This window comes from Leptodactylus fuscus, chromosome 1 (genome assembly GCF_031893055.1).
Source record: "Leptodactylus fuscus isolate aLepFus1 chromosome 1, aLepFus1.hap2, whole genome shotgun sequence".
In the NCBI taxonomy this organism is placed as follows: Eukaryota; Metazoa; Chordata; class Amphibia; order Anura; family Leptodactylidae; genus Leptodactylus; species Leptodactylus fuscus.
Window position 1 is genome coordinate 174,039,277 of NC_134265.1, and position 21,660 is coordinate 174,060,936.

The window sequence follows — 21,660 nt, forward strand, 5'->3', positions numbered from 1 at the left end:
TAGTTCTAAATATTTTGGTATTTGCAACAGCCATTTCAGTTTGATATATCTAATAACTGATGGACACAGTAATATTTCAGGATTGAAATGAGGTTTATTGTACTAACAGAAAATGCGCAATATGCATTAAACCAAAATTTGACCGGTGCAAAAGTATGGGCACCTCAACAGAAAAGTGACATTAATATTTAGTACATCCTCCTTTTGCAAAGATAACAGCCTCTAGTCGCTTCCTGTAGCTTTTAATCAGTTCCTGGATCCTGGATAAAGGTATTTTGGACAAACAATTCAAGTTCAGTTAAGTTAGATGGTCGCCGAGCATGGACAGCCTGCTTCAAATCATCCCACAGATGTTCAATGATATTCAGGTCTGGGGACTGGGATGGCCATTCCAGAACATTGTAATTGTTCCTCTGCATGAATGCCTTAGGATTTGGAGCGGTGTTTTGGATCATTGTCTTGCTGAAATATTCATCCCCGGCGTAACTTCAACTTCGTCACTGATTCTTGAACATTATTCTCAAGAATCTGCTGATACTGAGTGGAATCCATGCGACCCTCAACTTTAACAAGATTCCCGATGCCGGCATTGGCCACACAGCCCCAAAGCATGATGGAACCTCCACCAAATTTTACAGTGGGTAGCATGTGTTTTTCTTGGAATGCTGTTTCTTTTTGGACGCCATGCATAACGCCTTTTTTCATAACCAAACAACTCAATTTTTGTTTCCAAAATGAAGCTGCCTTGTCCAAATGTGCTTTTTCATACCTCAGGCAACTCTATTTGTGGCGTACGTGCAGAAACGGCTTCTTTCTCATCACTCTCCCATACAGCTTCTATTTGTGCAAAGTGCGCTGTATAGTTGACCGATGCACAGTGACACCATCTGCAGCAAGATGATGCTGCAGCTCTTTGGAGGTGGTCTGTGGATTGTCCTTGACTGTTCTCACCATTCTTCTTCTCTGCCTTTCTGATATTTTTCTTGGCCTGCCACTTCTGGGCTTAACAAGAACTGTCCCTGTGGTCTTCCATTTCCTTACTATGTTCCTCACAGTGGAAACTGACAGGTTAAATCTCTGAGACAACGTTTTGTATCCTTCCCCTGAACAACTATGTTGAACAATCTTTGTTTTCAGATCATTTAAGAGCGGGCTGTCCATGTTCGGCGACCATCAAACTTAACTGAACTTGAATTGTTTTGTAGAAAGAAATGGTCCAAAATACCTTCATCCAGGATCCAGGAACTGATTAAAAGCTACAGGAAGCGACTAGAGGCTGTTATCTTTGCAAAAGGAGGATGTACTAAATATTAATGTCACTTTTCTGTTGAGGTGCCCATATTTTTGCACCGGTCAAATTTTGGTTTAATGCATATTGCGCATTTTCTGTTAGTACAATAAACCTCATTTCAATCCTGAAATATTACTGTGTCCATCAGTTATTAGATATATCAAACTGAAATGGCTGTTGCAAACACCAAAATATTTAGAACTAAAAATGATTAAGATTAATAGGGGTGCCCAAACTTTTTCATGGGACTGTATATAGGCCAGGGGGCGGGGTTTTGCCTGGAGCCCTGCCCAGGGTGGCAGGGGCTACAACGGAGGCCAAGAATCTCAGGGAGGGGAGGGGAGGAGGGGGGGGGGAATCTGACTCAGGTGTGGGTCCAAGGACCAGGGGACCCCTCCCCCGAACTACCACGGCAAAGGCTCGTGTCTAGGGGTTCTTTCCCACTCCATCCGCCGCGAGACCCGCGCACTGCGCATGCGCGGCGGACCCTGATAGCCGGCGGACCCGAGGAACCTGAGAAAGGTTCCTAGGTCTGGCGTTCCTACGCCTGGGGAAAGCCCCGACCCGTGCGACAGACACACAGGCGTGCGCACGAGCCGGCAGGGTCCCCGCCGGGAGAAGAGGACCCCTGCTGAAGAAAGAAGAAGGAAACCCAAAAAAAGAAGATCTTCCGCTGTCAGGTAAGGAAGGGGGAGAGAAGTGGACCCCTATAGGAGGTCAGAACACCTGCTCCCCCCTGACCACCTGTCCTGTCCCACAGGACAGAAAAAAACACAAGGGAGGAGCAGGTCTTCCGGGCTCTTATAGGGGTTAAAGCTGTTAGGTAATTAAAAATTCCACCTGTCCTAACAGCTCATAGGGGCAGAAATACCCCAGTTGTGCTGCTGTTGGGCGTAGGGGGAAACAGCAATAGAGGCAGATGCTTGGAAGAAGATGAAGATTGCAGCACTCCAGGGTCTTCAGTTAATTAAATCCTTTATTCACGCATCATTTTAAAAACAAAAAAAGTACACATACCAAAAGTGCAAAAGTTAGAAAAAACACATGTGAGCAAAAAAACGCCGACGCGTTTCGGGGCTCAGGGTTCCCTTAATCATAGCTTATGTAAATAAGGCTACATGTAGAAAACGGCACAGATGACATATGGATGATAGTTCAATGAATGTGAAGAAAGGTTCTCGCTTCACACTAGAGTGCAGGTTTATGTTTTTAGAGTCCACTTGGGGACCTGTACAACGGAAACCCTATCCGCTTAAAAACCGTTTACCTGACTATTTTATTTGGAATGGGGACAGAGACCCTGAACTCTAGTGTGAACCAAGCCTTAACCCAATTATGCCTAGAGTTCCATTAGTGGAACTCAAATACAATACTACCTCCGGCATAAGCGGGTTGGAAAGCGCCTACCCAGAATATAATGGGGTCTGCCAGGTTTCTGCCCATTTCATGCTGAAATCAGCTGAGAGAAGTCACGTGACCGCCGTCAGCAGGCCTCAAGAAAAGGTCCGGTGATGTCACATGTAGTGACATTGAAGGCCCTTTGCTAATAGTCCTCAGCAGTCACATGAAGCCACTGATTGGCCTCAGCGGTCCTCCGGAAGAGACCTGGGAGACGATACCGGAGTAGAAGAACCAGGACACGCCGTAGGACACTGGAGCATCGGGGACAGGTGAGTATACATTTTATTTTTTCCAATGCCCCCAGCTGATGTAAACATTAAAAGGATTGTTCATTTATGTCTGGACAAGCCCTTTAAGCGTAATGGAGGACGCATGGTGCTATCCATTAAAAAGACATGTAGAACAAATAGTCACATCTACAAGCAGATCACATCTATCTCTGCTGTTGACACTGCAATAAAACATGAAGTTTTCAGGCTACTTCTGCCCACAAAGAGCAGCCATGATCCCGCTGTTTAGAACAGAACACATCGCTGACTAGTCGGACACACATAGTCTGTCATAGCCTTCACCTCTGACTGCCGCGCACGCTCCCATTGGCGCTCATTAGAGCCAACTACATGACGTCATGGAGCCGTCTCACCAGTCAGCTGACTGCGGGGCAGCGCCTAGTTAGGTGGGCGTGGCCAGCCGCCTATAAGTGCGCAGACTCCGTGCTAGGAGACATTCGCTCCTGGTGCTGGGTGTACTGGTGTTGTATAGAGACTTCTGAGGAGACACTCGGTGGGTGCTGCTTAGACTCGCTGCTGCTGCCGCCTTATGTGGTTTCATCTCTTGTGTTTGACCCTGTGCTTTGGGTTTTGCAGGTTTTCTACGTAGCAGTATGGCTGAAACTGTGGAGCAGCAGCAGCAACAGGTACGTCCTGAGCATTATGTAGTGGGTGATACCTGAGGTGCAGGTGAGCCAGCTGTATAGTGTTATTACAGGGCATGCTATGATACACTAGGCATCAGCTTCTCTGTATTCTCTACCTGTGGTACTTCTATACTATGAAAGGATCTGGGCTACCTGTTATGGCATCAAGAAATGGCTACTAATGTATCATTCTCTAGCTGAGGGGGTCTTGGCATTCTGATGATAGGTTGGCACTAGATCTCTGGTGCTATTTATGACTGTATGGGGTCCTTACTACTTAAAGTGGTTCTGTGGTCCCCATAGGCTATAATGGGGTCTGCGTGGCTTCTGCTGGTTTGATACTGAAGCTGATGGAGAGAACTCCTCCTTGCAGGACATCTCTCTGCTGACTTAATGCAGAGTCTTGTATGGAGACTCCAGTGCAGATGTGAACCTAGCCTTATGGTGTAGTAAATACTTCCTACTGTTGTTCTGGTTGCAACTCCCCGAACGGAATACCGGATGCAAGTGTGAGCTAGGCCTTAGCCTCTCTACTTTGACCTTACAGCATTGCTTACCTGAGTGCACTGAAAGGATTTCCTCACACAGCATAACTTAGAGCTGAATCTGTGGTAGTTCTCTCTTTCTAAACCTGACCTGAGTTTGTTGCCTTTTCTCAGTGGTGAAGAGGGAGAAAGGTGTCCTGCTTAAAGGGATTCTACCATTAAAACCCTTTTTTCTGTGATTAACATGTCGGAATAGCCTTTAGAAAGGCTATTCGTCTCCTACCTTTAGATAGGATCTCTGCCGCGCCGTTCTTTAGTAATACCGGTTTTTACCGTTATGTAAATTAGTTCTCTGGCAGCGATGGGGGCGGGCCCCAGTGCTGAAAATGCGATGAGGACGTCCCCACCACTGCCCGAGAACAGGCTCCTGCGCTGCCTCTATCTTCTGCTAGATCCTCACCTTCTTTCTTCTGACGCCTGCGCAATTGGCTCTGCAACTGAGACACTAGTAGAGCCGACTGAGCATGCACGCAATCCCGGCCTCAGAACTATGGCCGTGCATGCGCAGTCGGCTCTAATAGTGTCAGAGCCGACAGAGGTGAAGCCGCCTAAGAAAGAAGGGGAGGATCCAGCAGAAGGAGGCGGCGCAGGATCCTGTTCTCGGGCAGCGGTGGGGACGCCCTCATTGCATTTTCAGTGCTGGGGCCCGTCCCCATCGCTGCCAGAGAACTAATTTACATACCAGTAAAAACCGATATTGCTAAGGAACAGTGTGGCAGAGATCCCATCTAAAGGGAGGAGACTGATAGCCTTTCTAAAGGCTATTCCGACATGTTAGTCACAGAAAAAAGGGGTTTTAATGGTAGAATCCCTTTAATCTTGCTTTCATTGCTTCCTACTGGGTGTGTTTTTTTTTTTTTTTTTTTGGCTCATGCAATTACAGGGATTTCCTAGGAGTACACACAGACTGTTTGGATTCAGCTGATGGGTTGGAAATCCATGCAAACAAGGGGAGAACATACAAACTCCTTGCAGATGGTTTTTTGCCCTTGGTGGGATTTGAACACCAGGACCCTAGTGCTGCAGTGCTAACCACTGAGCCACCGTGTGGCCCCCTACTTACAGATCAATTTGTGCTAGTTCTCAGTTTCTAAACCTGACCTGAATTTGTTGCCTTTTCTCAGTGGGGGAGAGGAGAAAGGTGTCCTGCTTAATCTTGCTTTCACTGGTTCCTACAGGGTGTATTTTGGCTCATGTGATTACAGGGATTTCCTAGGAGTACACACAGACTGTTTGCATTCAGTAGTAAAATAAGGCTATAGCATGTGTATTGTCTAGTGAAGGTCCAATGTGTCTCCACAGATCTTTACTGATGACCTAATGTAAGGCTAAGCCTTTTCATGGAAACCCTGAGGTTTCACTAATATACATTTGCAGATCTATCTTCATATACTATGGTTTAGGCATAGCACTTGTCAAGTACTTGTGTAACTTTTGTTTTCTTAGAATGTGGTGGTAAGGTTAATCAACCTCCCATTGGTGAGCTCAACTTATGATATGGTGTCATCTGCCTATGTGACCACCAAAGAGAACCATCCGTACCTGAAGTCTGTATGTGATGTTGCCGAGAAGAGCGTGAAAACTATCACATCTGTGGCAATGACCAGTGCCATGCCAATCCTACAGAAACTTGAGCCTCAAAGTATGTACTAAGTCGCTGCTAACTAAGAGGTTTGGGGGTTTAGTATCTTTAGTTCTGTATCTTCCATACTTAGAAATGCAGCTTCCTCTAGACAACTTTATCTGAGAATACACTTGGCAATCTAGAGATATGGGTGGGGAAGGAACTGTTAATGTAGAAATTGCTCTAAAAAGAATCTGGCTTTTTTTTTCATAGCCCATACCATTAGAAGCAATAAATGCTGTGCTTCTCCGTGTTGCTGTTCAGACTCTGTACTGTCAAGAGAGCAGTGTCAGTTGTGCAGTCATACCCTTTATCTGCTACTGCATTGAGTGCAGAAATGGTGGTAGCTAGAGAAAATCCAACTGTACCATATGCTAGATCTGGAGGTGATGAGAGGTCCTGTAACTTTCCCTTGAAATGTGGGCTTTGCTCTTAGATGTTTAGTTCATTCCCTCCTACCATAGTAAGTAGGCCAAATGTCATGCTACACACAGTCCAAGCATTACTCACTACGACCTCTGCTGGCTTGCAGCATACTGATGACTATGGGTTGCGTCACAGAGGAAAAGCTAACTTTCTTTCTCCTCCTAGTTGCTCTGGCTAACAACATTGCCTGTGTTGGGCTGGATAAGATTGAAGAGAAGCTGCCTATTCTTTATCAGCCTTCTGAGAAGGTAGGTTCTAAAGTCATGTAATAAACCTATTCTGCAGTATGACTAGCTAAATGCATTACTCATGAGCTGATCTTGTCTAAAACTGTTTCTGTTTTAGGTTGTGGCTAATGCCTCAGGAGTTGTGACTGGGGCCAAAGATGCTGTTGTTCAGAGTATCACCGGCGTAGTTGATAAAACCAAGGGAGCTGTGCAGGACAGTGTGGAGATGACTAAGGCTGTTGTAAATGGCAGCATTAACACTGTTCTTGGGAGCAGTGTAGTGAAAATCGTGAGCAGTCGTGTAGATAATGCACTAACCCAGTCTGAGACACTTCTGGAACAATACTTGCCACCAACTGATGAAGAGTTAGGTAAGAAGGTGCAAGTCACTGTTGGGAGATACCCATGGTATTTCTATTACAAAAACTTCAGACTAAAGAAATTACCAAAAATAATAAAACTTCACTTTTAATGATATTTGGATAAAAAAGGTGCTTTAACTTTTTATCAATATCATTTAAAGTGAATTTTTATTTTTGGTAATTTTGATATTTAGTTTCTGTGAAGATTAGGTAAGAAGGTGCCTGCATGCTTAAAGCTGGATTATGTAGGAGAAGGCCCTTTCCATAAATATTTGTACTTCCTTTTTGGGGCAAACCTACATGCATGAATCCTTATTTTCTAGCTAAGGAAGCGGCTAAAACAGAAGGCTTTGAGTTGTCCAAGGATAAGCCTAGCTATTATATTCGATTGGGATCCCTGTCTACCAAGGCGCGTGAGCGTGCTTATCAACAAGCTTTGACCCGGATCAAGGATGCTAAGTGCAGAAGTCAGGAAGCAATTGCTCAGCTTCAGAATACAGTTGATCTGGTTAGTAAACTATAACTAATAAATTAGTCGTGCCAGCTTTCTCAGAAGCTCCTTAAACTGTACTGGTATAAAACTTATGTTTTTTTGTTTTTTGTTTTTTTTTTTTTGGTGCATGTGAGACTTACAATGCTCAAGTCAGAAGTAGACTCTCACTGACTCTCCACAGGCAGCCCACTACTTATCAGTGCCTTAATGATCCTGGCAACTGTCTTGGCTTTCAAGCCCCTTCTGCTTAATTTTTGTGTATACTAGGTCCACATGTTGCAAGTTTGCAGTGGGTTAACTGCTCACAGAATCACAGCAGCTAATATGCTGAGAATTACAGTAGCTTATGGAATTTTAAACACAACCCATCCATGCACTGCAGTGTGCATTTTATTTTATGCCACATCAGTTGAATACTTGACAAAAGCCATCTGAATTTTCCTATAGGTGGCTCCATTGTAGGAGACCTCAGCAGACTGATGCATGTAGCCCCCTACTTAGAATATTGGCCAGTTAATCTCTCCATGCCAGAAGAGGAAAAAGGAGGCTTCTACCAGATGTAAAAAAAGTCACACCAAGCCATCTTTGGGGCACACATTTTCTATGCATGCTTTTGCTTACAGTAGCCATATCTCATAAATGCTATATATAAATATTGCTGTTATCCTAGATTGAATATGCAAGAAGGAACATGAATGGTGCTAATCAGAAAATCCATGATGCTCAGGAGAAGATCTACAATAAGTGGGTGGAGTGGACAAAAGGCACAGAACAAGAAACTAGTGGAGAAAGCCCTGAGGTAATGACATTACTATAAAAGTATACTAGGACCATCTTCAGGGTAGAAGCTTAACATGTCAATATCTCTTTACAGCAAATTGAATCCCGCACGCTAACTATTGCCCGGAATCTCTCTCAACAACTGCAAACCACATGTCTGTCTCTGGTCTCCAGCGTTCAAGGTCTCCCACAAAACATCCAGAACAAGGCTCAGAATGTTAGCGCCATGGCTGCAGACGTCTATCAAAACTTCCGTTCTGCCTCTTCCTTCAGAGAAATGTCAGACAGCCTCTTAGCCACCACTAGGGACCAGTTCACAAAAATGAAGGATTCTATGGATGAAATGATGGACTACTTTGTTAACACTCCGCTAAATTGGCTGGTAGGTCCTTTTTACCCACAGGTGGCTGATGGCAAAGATGGGGAGCATAACGTTGAGGAGGGAGGCTCTGCCAACCAAGAATGAGGGGCAGGGAAATCGGTCAAAGCAACTTTGCACTTAATGGGCGAAATCTAGCTACACTTGTATTACTTTCCACCTTAATGTGAGGGACAGGAACGGTTACAAGAGGCCACATGATGGTTGTGGATGGGTTTTGTCTCAACATTGGACTTTGTCTTACTCTTGGGTGTCTGCGTATACTCACAAACTTTCCCTGACTGGTACATGCATCAATGTGTAAACCACACTATGTACACTGTCTACTGTTTGTATTTTTGTATTAATAAAATGTCTGCATCAACTTGTCAGTGTCTAAAGGTTTGTGTACATACTGTGCTGCTACCAGGCCTTGTCTGGTTCTGACCAACTTCCACTTGCCTTATTGTGAATGTTTACCTGCAAAATTCCATAAATGATGCTCCTACAGTAAGACAAACCCTCCATATGAGGCCATCTCTACATGTAGTGGTATCTGGTGCCTCTTGGATTCTCACATGACCCCTGGCCTTTCATATACACCAGTGCCAGGAGTACTAAGCATCAGGGTAAAACTGTTTTTCAATAGGATGTCACAAAGAGGTTTTGCTGTAATGGCTTAAATTGAAGCCTAAAATGCTCTGGTGATGGCACACCATTTGGACACTTAAAATGCCATAACCATCATTAATTAAGACTGTATGAATTAGATAGAGATATATCGTTTTTTGTTTTTTTTTCTCAAACATGTAGCTGGGAACAAACTTCAGAACCAAAAAAATACTTGAAGGGCGTTTCAAAGCCCCCAGCTACTTTAAACCACTCTTGTAGTGCTGTAGATGCTGTTCCATGGGCAGTGTAGTGATCAACTGACATTGGGTGGAGCAAATCATTGTCCTGGTGATGAGTTGAAAGTAGGATGGGTGTGATGGAATGCTAACAGCATGTACAGTGCTATGGGAGTAGTTGGGGCAGTGAAACTTCCTTTAACCCCTTCCCACTGATGGCTTTTTTTTTTTTTTTTTTTTTTTTTCTCCCCTTCCTGTGTTTATTAGACCCCATAGGGGTCTTGAACACCAGGCGGTCTGATCACTAATGCAATGCATTACAATGCTAATGCATTGCAAAAAATCATTTCTTTTGCAGGCTGTGTAGGCCAGCCTGCAAAGGAAACAGACTGCAGACCGGCCAAGAGCCTTGTGCTGGCCATCACCGGCAAAATGGTGGTGCTCATGCGCCGCCGGGAATATGGCACCTTTGACAGGCGCTGGAGGGGGTTAATGCCTCCGATCTGTCTGGGGACCAATCAGAGGCATTAGCGTGGTTGTCTACTGTATAACACAGTAGACATCCGGTGGCTATGGCAGCCGCCCGACTCCTGGGTGGCTGTCATAGTTAAACACCCGTATGGCGGATGTTAGGAAAGGGTTAAGGAGCATCTGGTGACTACTCAATAAACCTGTCTGGCTCCCATTGAAGTCAAGGGGGGGGACCTTTTTGGTCAGGATTTTGAGGTGGATATGGCCACAAAATCCTGACCAAAAGAACCTGTGAACTTACCCTCAGTGACCTTAAACAACATGCTGGGCTGAATGTTAGAAGGTGCTCTCCATGCTCTATCTAATTACAATTTTTGGCTGTGTACCAGTTAAATTAGCGTTGCAGGTGAGTAACACTATTGCCTAGAAAATATACTTAGAATGTGTCCCTATACTTGGGCCACTGTAAGGAAAGACTATATAGTGTATGTACACATAGTAGAATATCATGGCCCAGTAACAAGCCAATCCACTTTTTTCATACTAAAAGTCTAAATTCTCAATGTTACCTTGGCCTTTGCTTTAATGGTATCCTGTCATTCAGAAGGTGGGTTTTTTTTTTTTTTTTTTTTTTTTTCAGTCTGTATGCAAGTGAGTTCTCGCAGCACTGGGGGCAGGCCTCAATGCTGCAAGAGAACTCTCCAGTGATTTCTCCATTTTCCAGTACGCTTTGAAACTTGTAGGCCTCAGGTAAGCCTACTGCGCATGCCCACAGGCCCCAAGAAAATGGCCACTTACTGTGTAAGCGGCCATTTTCTTGTGGTTGTGGGCATGCACAGTATGTTTTGCCCGAGGCCTACAAGCTTCAAAGCCAGCACCAGAAGACAAGAGGAGGATGTTTCTGAGGATGGAGGTTTTGCTGTAGAGTTCTCTGGCAGCATAGGGGATGCTCCCAGTACTGCGAGAGAACTCATTTACATACTGGCAAAAAACTGGTATTTCAGGCGAACGGCGGCGTGAAGACAAAAGGTAGGAGACGAATAGCCTTTCTTAAGGTTATTCCGACGTTAAGGACAAAAAAATTACTTCTGAATGATAGGATCCATTTAAACCATACCTCAGGCTGTTTCTCAATACTTGCTGAAGTTTTTCTATTGAGGTCATTAATGAGAAATAGGCTGGAATCTAATCCAGTGTCTGGAGAACTGAACTCTACTAGAACTGCAGTTTGGTACATGAGCACACACATCTCACACCTAATTACACAAGTGAAAATGCTGGATACAGCTAGCATTGCATCCAGGAACATGTGGCATATTTTATGCTAGTTTTCTTGCACAAATTGCAATTAGTATTTTATGCATAAAATTATGACTACAGCTTTACTGAGAAGCTGTTGGGGACATCCTGTCCTCAGATTCTGTTGTACTTATATGAAATATACACTAGTCATATCTGGCATATACTTCCCTCTCCAGCTAGAGGGTACATATCACTTGGTGAGGTATGGGGCTCGTCAAAGGCTTACCTTTCATCAACTGCTGGGGTTAGATTCGCATTAACTTGATTTATAATTTGGTTATGCTTTAAAGAAATTCAGAGAGCTGACAGAACACTTATTTGCTGTGGGCATCCTCATTCTGCAGTGATCAATGACTACAGTAAAACTGACTAGTGTGTATGGGAGGAAACCTGCTTAGTACATATCAGACTGCAGGGTGAGGCTAGTATAGTTTTCTCAATGTTGATTGGAATTGTGCTTCCTCATAATGGTGCATTTGAACTGTCCAGCCCAAGTTAAAACAAGTCTGCTTTATGGTAGGTTAATCATTATGTGATCTGTCAGGGTCCAACATTCAGACCCTTTACAGAACTATTCCAGCAGCCTTTGGGTGTTGGAGCTGCTATTGGATACTGTGCACGCAGCAACAACCCTATTAAAGTAATGGGAGCAGTGCAGCAGCCCTGTCTACTGCATAGCTGTGGCTCCAGTGACCTGCAGCAGTGCTCCTGTTATTAGAATCTGAGTTGTGCTACTTGTCTGTAAGCAGCTTCCAGCATGTAGAACAGATTTGGGTGTCAGTCTCTAACATCAAATACTGATTACTTATTCTGTGGATAGGTCACGAGTATGGAAACCCCTTTAATATCATATCAAAACGATCCTTTCTCTGTTGTTTACAATTAAACAAACATGACCGGCATCTCAGGGATTAACACCTGCGCTCAGACCCGGTTCCGACCGCGGGTGTTACAGGGCATTGTCAGCCGTATGTTATGGCTGACACCCGCAGCGCATTTTGCGCACACAGTATATGTGTGCGCACCAAGCATCCGCCGTAGTACTACAGCGGTTTGCGGGAAGTCCTTCCTGGCAGCGCCGTACTATTACGGCGGATGTCGGGAAGGGGTTAATATCATATCAAAACTAAGATATGCAATTTGTTAAAGCAAACCTGTTGGTGGTTTTTCTACTGTAAACTGACCCTACCATAGTTGCTCCTCCTGTAATCTTTCTTTTGCAGTAAAGTCAAGTTATAAATGTTTGAAAGCTTAGTCATATACAAATGAAATGGTGGGAATGGAGCAGCTCCAATCAGTCATGTCATCAGCTTGAGGAACCCAGGAGGCATGGTTAGAAAGGATAGCATGACTAAGTTGAAGCTGCTCACTGCCCACTTTGACCACTTGGTTCATTTGCATGTGACTATTTATGCTTTCAGACATTTAGGAGCTACAATGGAAAGGTAATTCCTCTGTTTTGCCCATGGTCAGTTCATGGTGGAAAAACCACCTGACTGGTTGTCTTTAGAAGTTTCTCATGCTGTATTGGTAGAAAAGTACAACAGTCTATGGTGTGTAATAAATAAATCCCCTTCCATGCTGCAGATTTTCAATAACTATATCTTCCCTTGCATATATCAGCTTTTGACACTAATAAGCAATGTGTTCCTGCCTATGGCAGTCTTGAATCTAATGTAATACTTTGTTTTTATCAAGAAAAATACATAAAAAATTTTTTTTAAATGTCTTTTACTAGGTACCAGACTTCAGCATCAATGACCTTGCTTCAGAAACTGATGACAACCCAGATGTATTGGAAGAGGAAGAAATGCAAGACTTCTCCCGAGCTAATGGGCGCTTAATAAATAGAGAATAAATTGAAATGTACTTTATTCTGCATACTGTCTTTCAAACCTTTCCATGGGTGTTGCACTATTGATGCAGTATAAAAGTAGTGGTGACATAATATGGCCCCTATCAATCTCTATTGCCATACACTTTAAGGTAGAACTAGCAAATAAGTAATACCTGAAAGAACTAACATGGTAATGATCCTTTATAATTTTATTATTCAAACTATAGTTCACTGTCAGGATGTTGCCTTAAACACCAACAAGTAACCATATTGCCTTTTGCAGCTTATAATCTTTCTTAATGATGGATGGATCTGACAACATGCCAGTTTTTGCTTTGGTGGTTTTCTACTTATCTCTGAATTTTCTTTCACTGTTGCAAATTAAATAAAGAATAGAGATGAGCGAACAGTGTTCTATCGAACTCATGTTCGATCGGATATTAGGCTGTTCGGCATGTTCGAATCGAATCGAACACCGCGTGGTAAAGTGCGCCATTACTCGATTCCCCTCCCACCTTCCCTGGCGCCTTTTTTGCTCCAATAACAGCGCAGGGTAGGTGGGACAGGAACTACGACACCGGTGACGTTGAGAAAAGTAGGCAAAACCCATTGGCTGCCGAAAACATGTGACCTCTAATTTAAAAGAACAGCGCCGCCCAGCTTTGCGTCATTCTGAGCTTGCAATTCACCGAGGACGGAGGTTTCCGTCCAGCTAGCTAGGGCTTAGATTCTGGGTAGGCAGGGACAGGCTAGGATAGGAAGGAGAAGACAACCACAACAGCTCTTGTAAGAGCTAAATTCCAGGGAGAAGCTTGTCAGTGTAACGTGGCACTGACGGGCTCAATCGCCGCAACCCAGCTTTCCCAGGATCCTGAATGGAATACACTGTCAGTGTATTCCCGTATACCCGATATATACCCCCGATACCCGTTCCAACGGTGTGCCCCCCCACCTTCACCCCAGAAATACCCTGCAAGTCCCCTAGCAATAGAATTGGGGCTATATACACCCACTATTTTTGCTACTGCCATATAGTGCCATTGTCTGACTGGGAATTCAAAGAATATATTGGGGTTACGTGCATCCACAATTTTTACTACTGGTATACAGTGCCAGTTTCTGACTGGGAATTCAAAGAATATATTGGGGTTACAAATACCCTCATTTCTTGCTACTGCCATATAGTGCCAGTTTCTGACTGGTAATTCAAAGAATATATTGGGGTTATAAATACCCTCATTTCTTGCTACTGGTATATAGTGCCATTGTCTGACTGGGAATTCAAAGAATATATTGGGGTTACGTGCACCCACAATTTTTACTACTGGTATACAGTGCCAGTTTCTGACTGGGAATTCAAAGAATATATTGGGGTTACAAATACCCTCATTTCTTGCTACTGCCATATAGTGCCAGTTTCTGACTGGTAATTCAAAGAATATATTGGGGTTACGTGCACCCACAATTTTTACTACTGGTATACAGTGCCATTGTCTGACTGGGAATTCAAAGAATATATTGGGGTTATAAATACCCTCATTTCTTGCTACTGCCATATAGTGCCAGTTTCTGACTGGGAATTCAAAGAATATATTGGGGTTACGTGCACCCACAATTTTTACTACTGGTATACAGTGCCATTGTCTGACTGGGAATTCAAAGAATATATTGGGGTTATAAATACCCTCATTTCTTGCTACTGGTATATAGTGCCATTGTCTGACTGGGAATTCAAAGAATATATTGGGGTTACGTGCACCCACAATTTTTACTACTGGTATACAGTGCCAGTTTCTGACTGGGAATTCAAAGAATATATTGGGGTTACAAATACCCTCATTTCTTGCTACTGCCATATAGTGCCAGTTTCTGACTGGTAATTCAAAGAATATATTGGGGTTACGTGCACCCACAATTTTTACTACTGGTATATACAGTGCCAGTTTCTGACTGGGAATTCAAAGAATATATTGGGGTTACAAATACCCTCATTTCTTGCTACTGCCATATAGTGCCAGTTTCTGACTGGTAATTCAAAGAATATATTGGGGTTATAAATACCCTCATTTCTTGCTACTGGTATATAGTGCCATTGTCTGACTGGGAATTCAAAGAATATATTGGGGTTACGTGCACCCACAATTTTTACTACTGGTATACAGTGCCAGTTTCTGACTGGGAATTCAAAGAATATATTGGGGTTACAAATACCCTCATTTCTTGCTACTGCCATATAGTGCCAGTTTCTGACTGGTAATTCAAAGAATATATTGGGGTTACAAATACCCTCATTTCTTGCTACTGCCATATAGTGCCAGTTTCTGACTGGTAATTCAAAGAATATATTGGGGTTACGTGCACCCACAATTTTTACTACTGGTATACAGTGCCATTGTCTGACTGGGAATTCAAAGAATATATTGGGGTTATAAATACCCTCATTTCTTGCTACTGCCATATAGTGCCAGTTTCTGACTGGGAATTCAAAGAATATATTGGGGTTATAAATACCCTCATTTCTTGCTACTGGTATATAGTGCCATTGTCTGACTGGGAATTCAAAGAATATATTGGGGTTACGTGCACCCACAATTTTTACTACTGGTATACAGTGCCAGTTTCTGACTGGGAATTCAAAGAATATATTGGGGTTACAAATACCCTCATTTCTTGCTACTGCCATATAGTGCCAGTTTCTGACTGGTAATTCAAAGAATATATTGGGGTTACGTGCACCCACAATTTTTACTACTGGTATACAGTGCCATTGTCTGACTGGGAATTCAAAGAATATATTGGGGTTATAAATACCCTCATTTCTTGCTACTGCCATATAGTGCCAGTTTCTGACTGGTAATTCAAAGAATATATTGGGGTTATAAATACCCTCATTTCTTGCTACTGGTATATAGTGCCATTGTCTGACTGGGAATTCAAAGAATATATTGGGGTTACGTGCACCCACAATTTTTGCTACTGGTATATAGTGCCAATTTCTAACTGGGAATTCAAAATGCGCAAGGCTCCCGGAAAGGGACGTGGACGAGGCCGTGGGCGAGGTCGGGGGAATGGTTCTGGGGAGCAAGGTAGCAGTGAAGCCACAGGGCGTCCCGTGCCTACTCCTGTGGGGCAGCAAGCATTGCGCCACTCCACAGTGCCAGGGTTGCTTGCCACATTAACTAAACTGCAGGGTACAAACCTTAGTAGGCCCGAGAACCAGGAACAGGTCTTGCAATGGCTGTCAGAGAACGCTTACAGCACATTGTCCAGCAGCCAGTCAGACTCTGCCTCCTCTCCTCCTATTACCCAACAGTCTTGTCCTCCTTCCTCCCAAAATTCCCAAGCTTCACAGAACAATAACCCCAACTGTCCCTGCTCCCCAGAGCTGTTCTCCGCTCCTTTCATTGTCCCTCAACCTGCCTCTCCACGTCACGATTCCACGAACCTAACAGAGGAGCATCTGTCTCCAGATGCTCAAACACTAGAGTCTCCTCCATCTCCGTTCGATTTGGTGGTGGATGACCAGCAACCCACCCTCATCGACGATGATGTGACGCAGTTGCCGTCAGGGCATCCAGTTGACCGGCGCATTGTGCGGGAGGAGGAGATGAGACAGGAGTTGGAAGAGGAAGTGGTGGATGATGAGGACACTGACCCGACCTGGACAGGGGGGATGTCAAGCGGGGAAAGTAGTGTGGATGTTGAGGCAAGTGCAGCACCAAAAAGGGTAGCTAGAGGCAGAGGCAGAGGTCAGCAGCTTAGGCGAAGCCAGGCCACACCCGGAATCTCCCAAGATGTTCCAGTTCGTACCCAGCCCCGAAAAACTCCCACCTCGAGGGCACATTTCTCGAAGGTGTGGAGTTTTTTCAAGGAATGCGCCGAGGACAGATATAGTGTTGTCTGCACAATTTGCCTCTCGAAATTGATTAGGGGCTCTGAGAAGAGCAACCTGTCCACCACTTCAATGCGCCGTCATTTGGAATCCAAGCACTGGAATCAGTGGCAGGCAGCAACGGCAGGACAAAGGCCGCCTGCCGTTCACGCCACTGCCTCTGCCACTGCCTCTGCCTCTGCCACTGCCACTGCTGACTGTGCTGGCGATGCACTCCAGAGGACGAGCCAGGACACCACTTCATCTGCCTCCGCCACTTTGTTGACTTCTCCCTCATCCTCCCCTGTTCCTGTCTTATCTCCTTCTCCTGCACCATCAAAGGCACCATCAGGCGCTTCTTTACAACAACCCACCATCTCTCAGACATTGGAGCGGCGGCAGAAATACACTGCTAACCACCCACACGCGCAAGCCTTGAACGCCAACATCGCTAAACTGCTGGCCCAGGAGATGTTGGCGTTCCGGCTTGTTGAAACTCCCGCCTTCCTGGACCTGATGGCAACTGCGGCACCTCGCTATGCCATCCCTAGCCGTCACTACTTCTCCCGGTGTGCCGTCCCCGCCTTGCACCAGCACGTGTCACTCAACATCAGGCGGGCCCTTAGTTCCGCGCTTTGCACAAAGGTCCACTTGACCACCGACGCGTGGACAAGTGCATGCGGACAGGGACGCTACATTTCACTGACGGCACACTGGGTGAATGTAGTTGAGGCTGGGACTGCTTCCCAAACTGGCCCGGTGTACCTCGTCTCCCCGCCTAACATTCCTGGCAGGGACACGAGAAGAACACCCCCCTCCTCCTCCTCCTCTACCGCCTCCTCCTCCGCCACCGCCTCCTCCTCCGCTGTTAGATTGACCCCAGCTACGAGTTGGAAACGTTGCAGCACTGGCGTTGGTAGACGTCAGCAGGCTGTGCTGAAGCTGATCAGCTTGGGGGACAGACAGCACACTGCCTCCGAGGTGAGGGATGCCCTCCTCGATGAGACGGCAATATGGTTTGAGCCGCTGCACCTGGGCCCAGGCATGGTCGTTTGTGATAACGGCCGGAACCTGGTAGCAGCTCTGGAGCTTGCCGGACTCCAACATGTTCCATGCCTGGCCCACGTCTTCAACCTAGTGGTGCAACGTTTCCTAAAGAGCTACCCCAATGTTCCAGAGCTACTGGTGAAAGTGCGGCGCATGTGCGCCCACTTTCGCAAGTCGACAGTAGCCGCTGCTAGCTTAAAATCTCTCCAGCAACGCCTGCATGTGCCACAACACCGGCTTTTGTGCGACGTCCCCACACGCTGGAACTCAACGTTTCAGATGTTGAATAGAGTGGTTGAGCAGCAGAGACCTTTGATGGAATACCAGCTACAAAACCCTAGGGTGCCACAAAGTCAGCTGCCTCAGTTTCTCATCCATGAGTGGCCATGGATGAGAGACCTTTGTGACATCCTACGGGTGTTTGAGGAGTCCACAAGGAGGGTGAGCTCTGAGGATGCGATGGTGAGCCTTACAATCCCGCTCTTGTGTGTTCTGAGAGAATCCCTGATTGACATCAGGGATAACTCAGATCACACAGAGGAGTCAGGGATAGCATCCGATCCGTCACAGCTGGAGAGTAGGTCCACACATCTGTCCGCTTCATCGCGTTTAATGGAGGAGGAGGAGGAGGAGGAGGAGGAAGAAGAGTTGTCCGATGATGTGATGGTGATACAGGAGGCTTCCGGGCAACTTCGAATCGTCCCATTGTTGCAGCGCGGATGGGTAGACATGGAGGATGAGGAGGAAATGGAGATTGAACTTTCCGGTGGGGCCAGAGGAGTCATGCCAACTAACACTGTGGCAGATATGGCTGAGTTCATGTTGGGGTGCTTTACAACCGACAAGCGTATTGTCAAAATCATGGAGGACAACCAGTACTGGATCTTTGCTATCCTTGACCCCCGGTATAAAAACAACATCTCGTCTTTTATTCCGGTAGAGGGGAGGGCCAATCGCATCAATGCTTGCCACAGGCAATTGGTGCAGAATATGATGGAGATGTTTCCAGCATGTGACGTTGGCGGCAGGGAGGACAGTTCCTCCAGTAGGCGACCAAGTTCTCACCGGTCCACACAAACGAGGGGCACACTGTCTAAGGTCTGGGACACCTTGATGGCACCCCCTCGCCAAAGTGCCGCCACAGAGGGTCCTAGTGTCACCAGGCGTGAGAAGTATAGGCGCATGTTGCGGGAATACCTTTCCGACCACAGCCCTGTCCTCTCCGACCCCTCTGCGCCCTACACGTATTGGGTGTCGAAGTTGGACCTGTGGCTTGAACTTGCCCTATATGCCTTGGAGGTGCTGTCCTGTCCTGCCGCCAGCGTCCTATCTGAGAGGGTGTTCAGTGCAGCCGGTGGCATCATCACTGACAAGCGCACCCGTCTGTCAGCTGAGAGTGCCGACCGGCTCACTTTGATAAAAATGAACCACCACTGGATAGAGCCTTCATTTTTGTGCCCACCTGTGTAAAGCACCCCAACATGAAACTCCATGTCTGTACTCAACCTCTCCAATTCCTCCGCATCCTCATACTCATCCACCATAAGCGTTGCACAATTCTGCTAATACTAGGCTCCCTCCAACATGATTTCCCCCAACTCTGCTGGTTAGAGGCTCCCTCCACCCTGATTTCCACCAACTCTGCTGGTTAGAGGCTCCCTCCACCCTGCTTTCCCACAACTCTGCTGGTTAGAGGCTCCCTCCACCATGAATTTGCCCAAACTGGGCTGGTTAGAGGCTCCCTCCACCATGAATTGGTCCAAACTGGGGTTTTTAGAGGCTCCCTCCACCATGAATTTGCCAAAACTGGGCTGTTTAGAGGCTCCCTCCACCATGAATTGGTCCAAATTGGGGTTTTTAGAGGCTCCCTCCACCATGAATTTGCCCAAACTGGGCTGGTTAGAGGCTCCCTCCACCATGAATTGGTCCAAACTGGGCTGGTTAGAGGCTCCCTCCACCATGAATTGGTCCAAATTGGGGTTTTTAGAGGCTCCCTCCACCATGAATTGGTCCAAACTGGGCTGTTTAGAGGCTCCCTCCACCATGAATTGGTCCAAACTGGGGTTTTTAGAGGCTCCCTCCACCATGAATTGGTCCAAACTGGGCTGGTTAGAGGCTCCCTCCACCATGAATTGGTCCAAACTGGGTTTTTTAGAGGCTCCCTCCACCATGAATTGGTCCAAACTGGGGTTTTTAGAGGCTCCCTCCACCATGAATTGGTCCAAACTGGGGTTTTTAGAGGCTCCCTCCACCATGAATTGGTCCAAACTGGGGTTTTTAGAGGCTCCCTCCACCATGAATTTGCCCAAACTGGGCTGTTTAGAGGCTCCCTCCACCATGAATTGGTCCAAACTGGGTTTTTTAGAGGCTCCCTCCACCATGAATTGGTCCAAACTGGGGTTTTTAGAGGCTCCCTCCACCATGAATTGGTCCAAACTGGGGTTTTTAGAGGCTCCCTCCACCATGAATTTGCCCAAACTGGGCTGTTTAGAGGCTCCCTCCACCATGAATTGGTCCAAATTGGGGTTTTTAGAGGCTCCCTCCACCATGAATTTGCCCAAACTGGGCTGGTTAGAGGCTCCCTCCACCATGAATTGGTCCAAACTGGGCTGGTTAGAGGCTCCCTCCACCATGAATTGGTCCAAATTGGGGTTTTTAGAGGCTCCCTCCACCATGAATTGGTCCAAACTGGGCTGTTTAGAGGCTCCCTCCACCATGAATTGGTCCAAACTGGGGTTTTTAGAGGCTCCCTCCACCATGAATTGGTCCAAACTGGGCTGGTTAGAGGCTCCCTCCACCATGAATTGGTCCAAACTGGGTTTTTTAGAGGCTCCCTCCACCATGAATTGGTCCAAACTGGGGTTTTTAGAGGCTCCCTCCACCATGAATTTGCCCAAACTGGGCTGTTTAGAGGCTCCCTCCACCATGAATTGGTCCAAATTGGGGTTTTTAGAGGCTCCCTCCACCATGAATTTGCCCAAACTGGGCTGGTTAGAGGTCCCTCCACCATGAATTGGTCCAAACTGGGCTGGTTAGAGGCTCCCTCCACCATGAATTGGTCCAAATTGGGGTTTTTAGAGGCTCCCTCCACCATGAATTGGTCCAAACTGGGCTGTTTAGAGGCTCCCTCCACCATGAATTGGTCCAAACTGGGGTTTTTAGAGGCTCCCTCCACCATGAATTGGTCCAAACTGGGTTTTTTAGAGGCTCCCTCCACCATGAATTGGTCCAAACTGGGGTTTTTAGAGGCTCCCTCCACCATGAATTGGTCCAAACTGGGGTTTTTAGAGGCTCCCTCCACCATGAATTGGTCCAAACTGGGGTTTTTAGAGGCTCCCTCCACCATGAATTTGCCCAAACTGGGCTGTTTAGAGGCTCCCTCCACCATGAATTGGTCCAAACTGGGTTTTTTAGAGGCTCCCTCCACCATGAATTGGTCCAAACTGGGGTTTTTAGAGGCTCCCTCCACCATGAATTGGTCCAAACTGGGGTTTTTAGAGGCTCCCTCCACCATGAATTTGCCCAAACTGGGCTGTTTAGAGGCTCCCTCCACCATGAATTGGTCCAAATTGGGGTTTTTAGAGGCTCCCTCCACCATGAATTGGTCCAAACTGGGGTTTTTAGAGGCTCCCTCCACCATGAATTTGCCCAAACTGGGCTGTTTAGAGGCTCCCTCCAGCATGAATTGGTCCAAACTGGGGTTTTTAGAGGCTCCCTCCACCATGAATTGGTCCAAACTGGGGTTTTTAGAGGCTCCCTCCACCATGAATTGGTCCAAACTGGGGTTTTTAGAGGCTCCCTCCACCATGAATTGGTCCAAACTGGGCTGGTTAGAGGCTCCCTCCACCATGAATTTGCCCA

The 21,660-nt window shown here is 46.1% G+C and overlaps 1 protein-coding gene across 1 annotated transcript; it reads left to right on the top strand.

The window, feature by feature from the left end:
* The first annotated feature begins 3,385 nt into the window (after positions 1–3,385).
* Positions 3,386–12,918, top strand: LOC142210745 (perilipin-2-like). The gene is made up of 9 exons (XM_075280133.1): positions 3,386–3,475; positions 3,559–3,608; positions 5,600–5,795; positions 6,369–6,451; positions 6,549–6,801; positions 7,116–7,300; positions 7,956–8,084; positions 8,160–8,447; positions 12,783–12,918. The coding sequence occupies exons 2-9, from the start codon at positions 3,576–3,578 to the stop codon at positions 12,900–12,902; spliced, it is 1,287 nt and encodes a 428-aa protein (XP_075136234.1). The 5' UTR covers positions 3,386–3,475; positions 3,559–3,575; the 3' UTR covers positions 12,903–12,918.
* Positions 12,919–21,660: the final 8,742 nt, after the last annotated feature.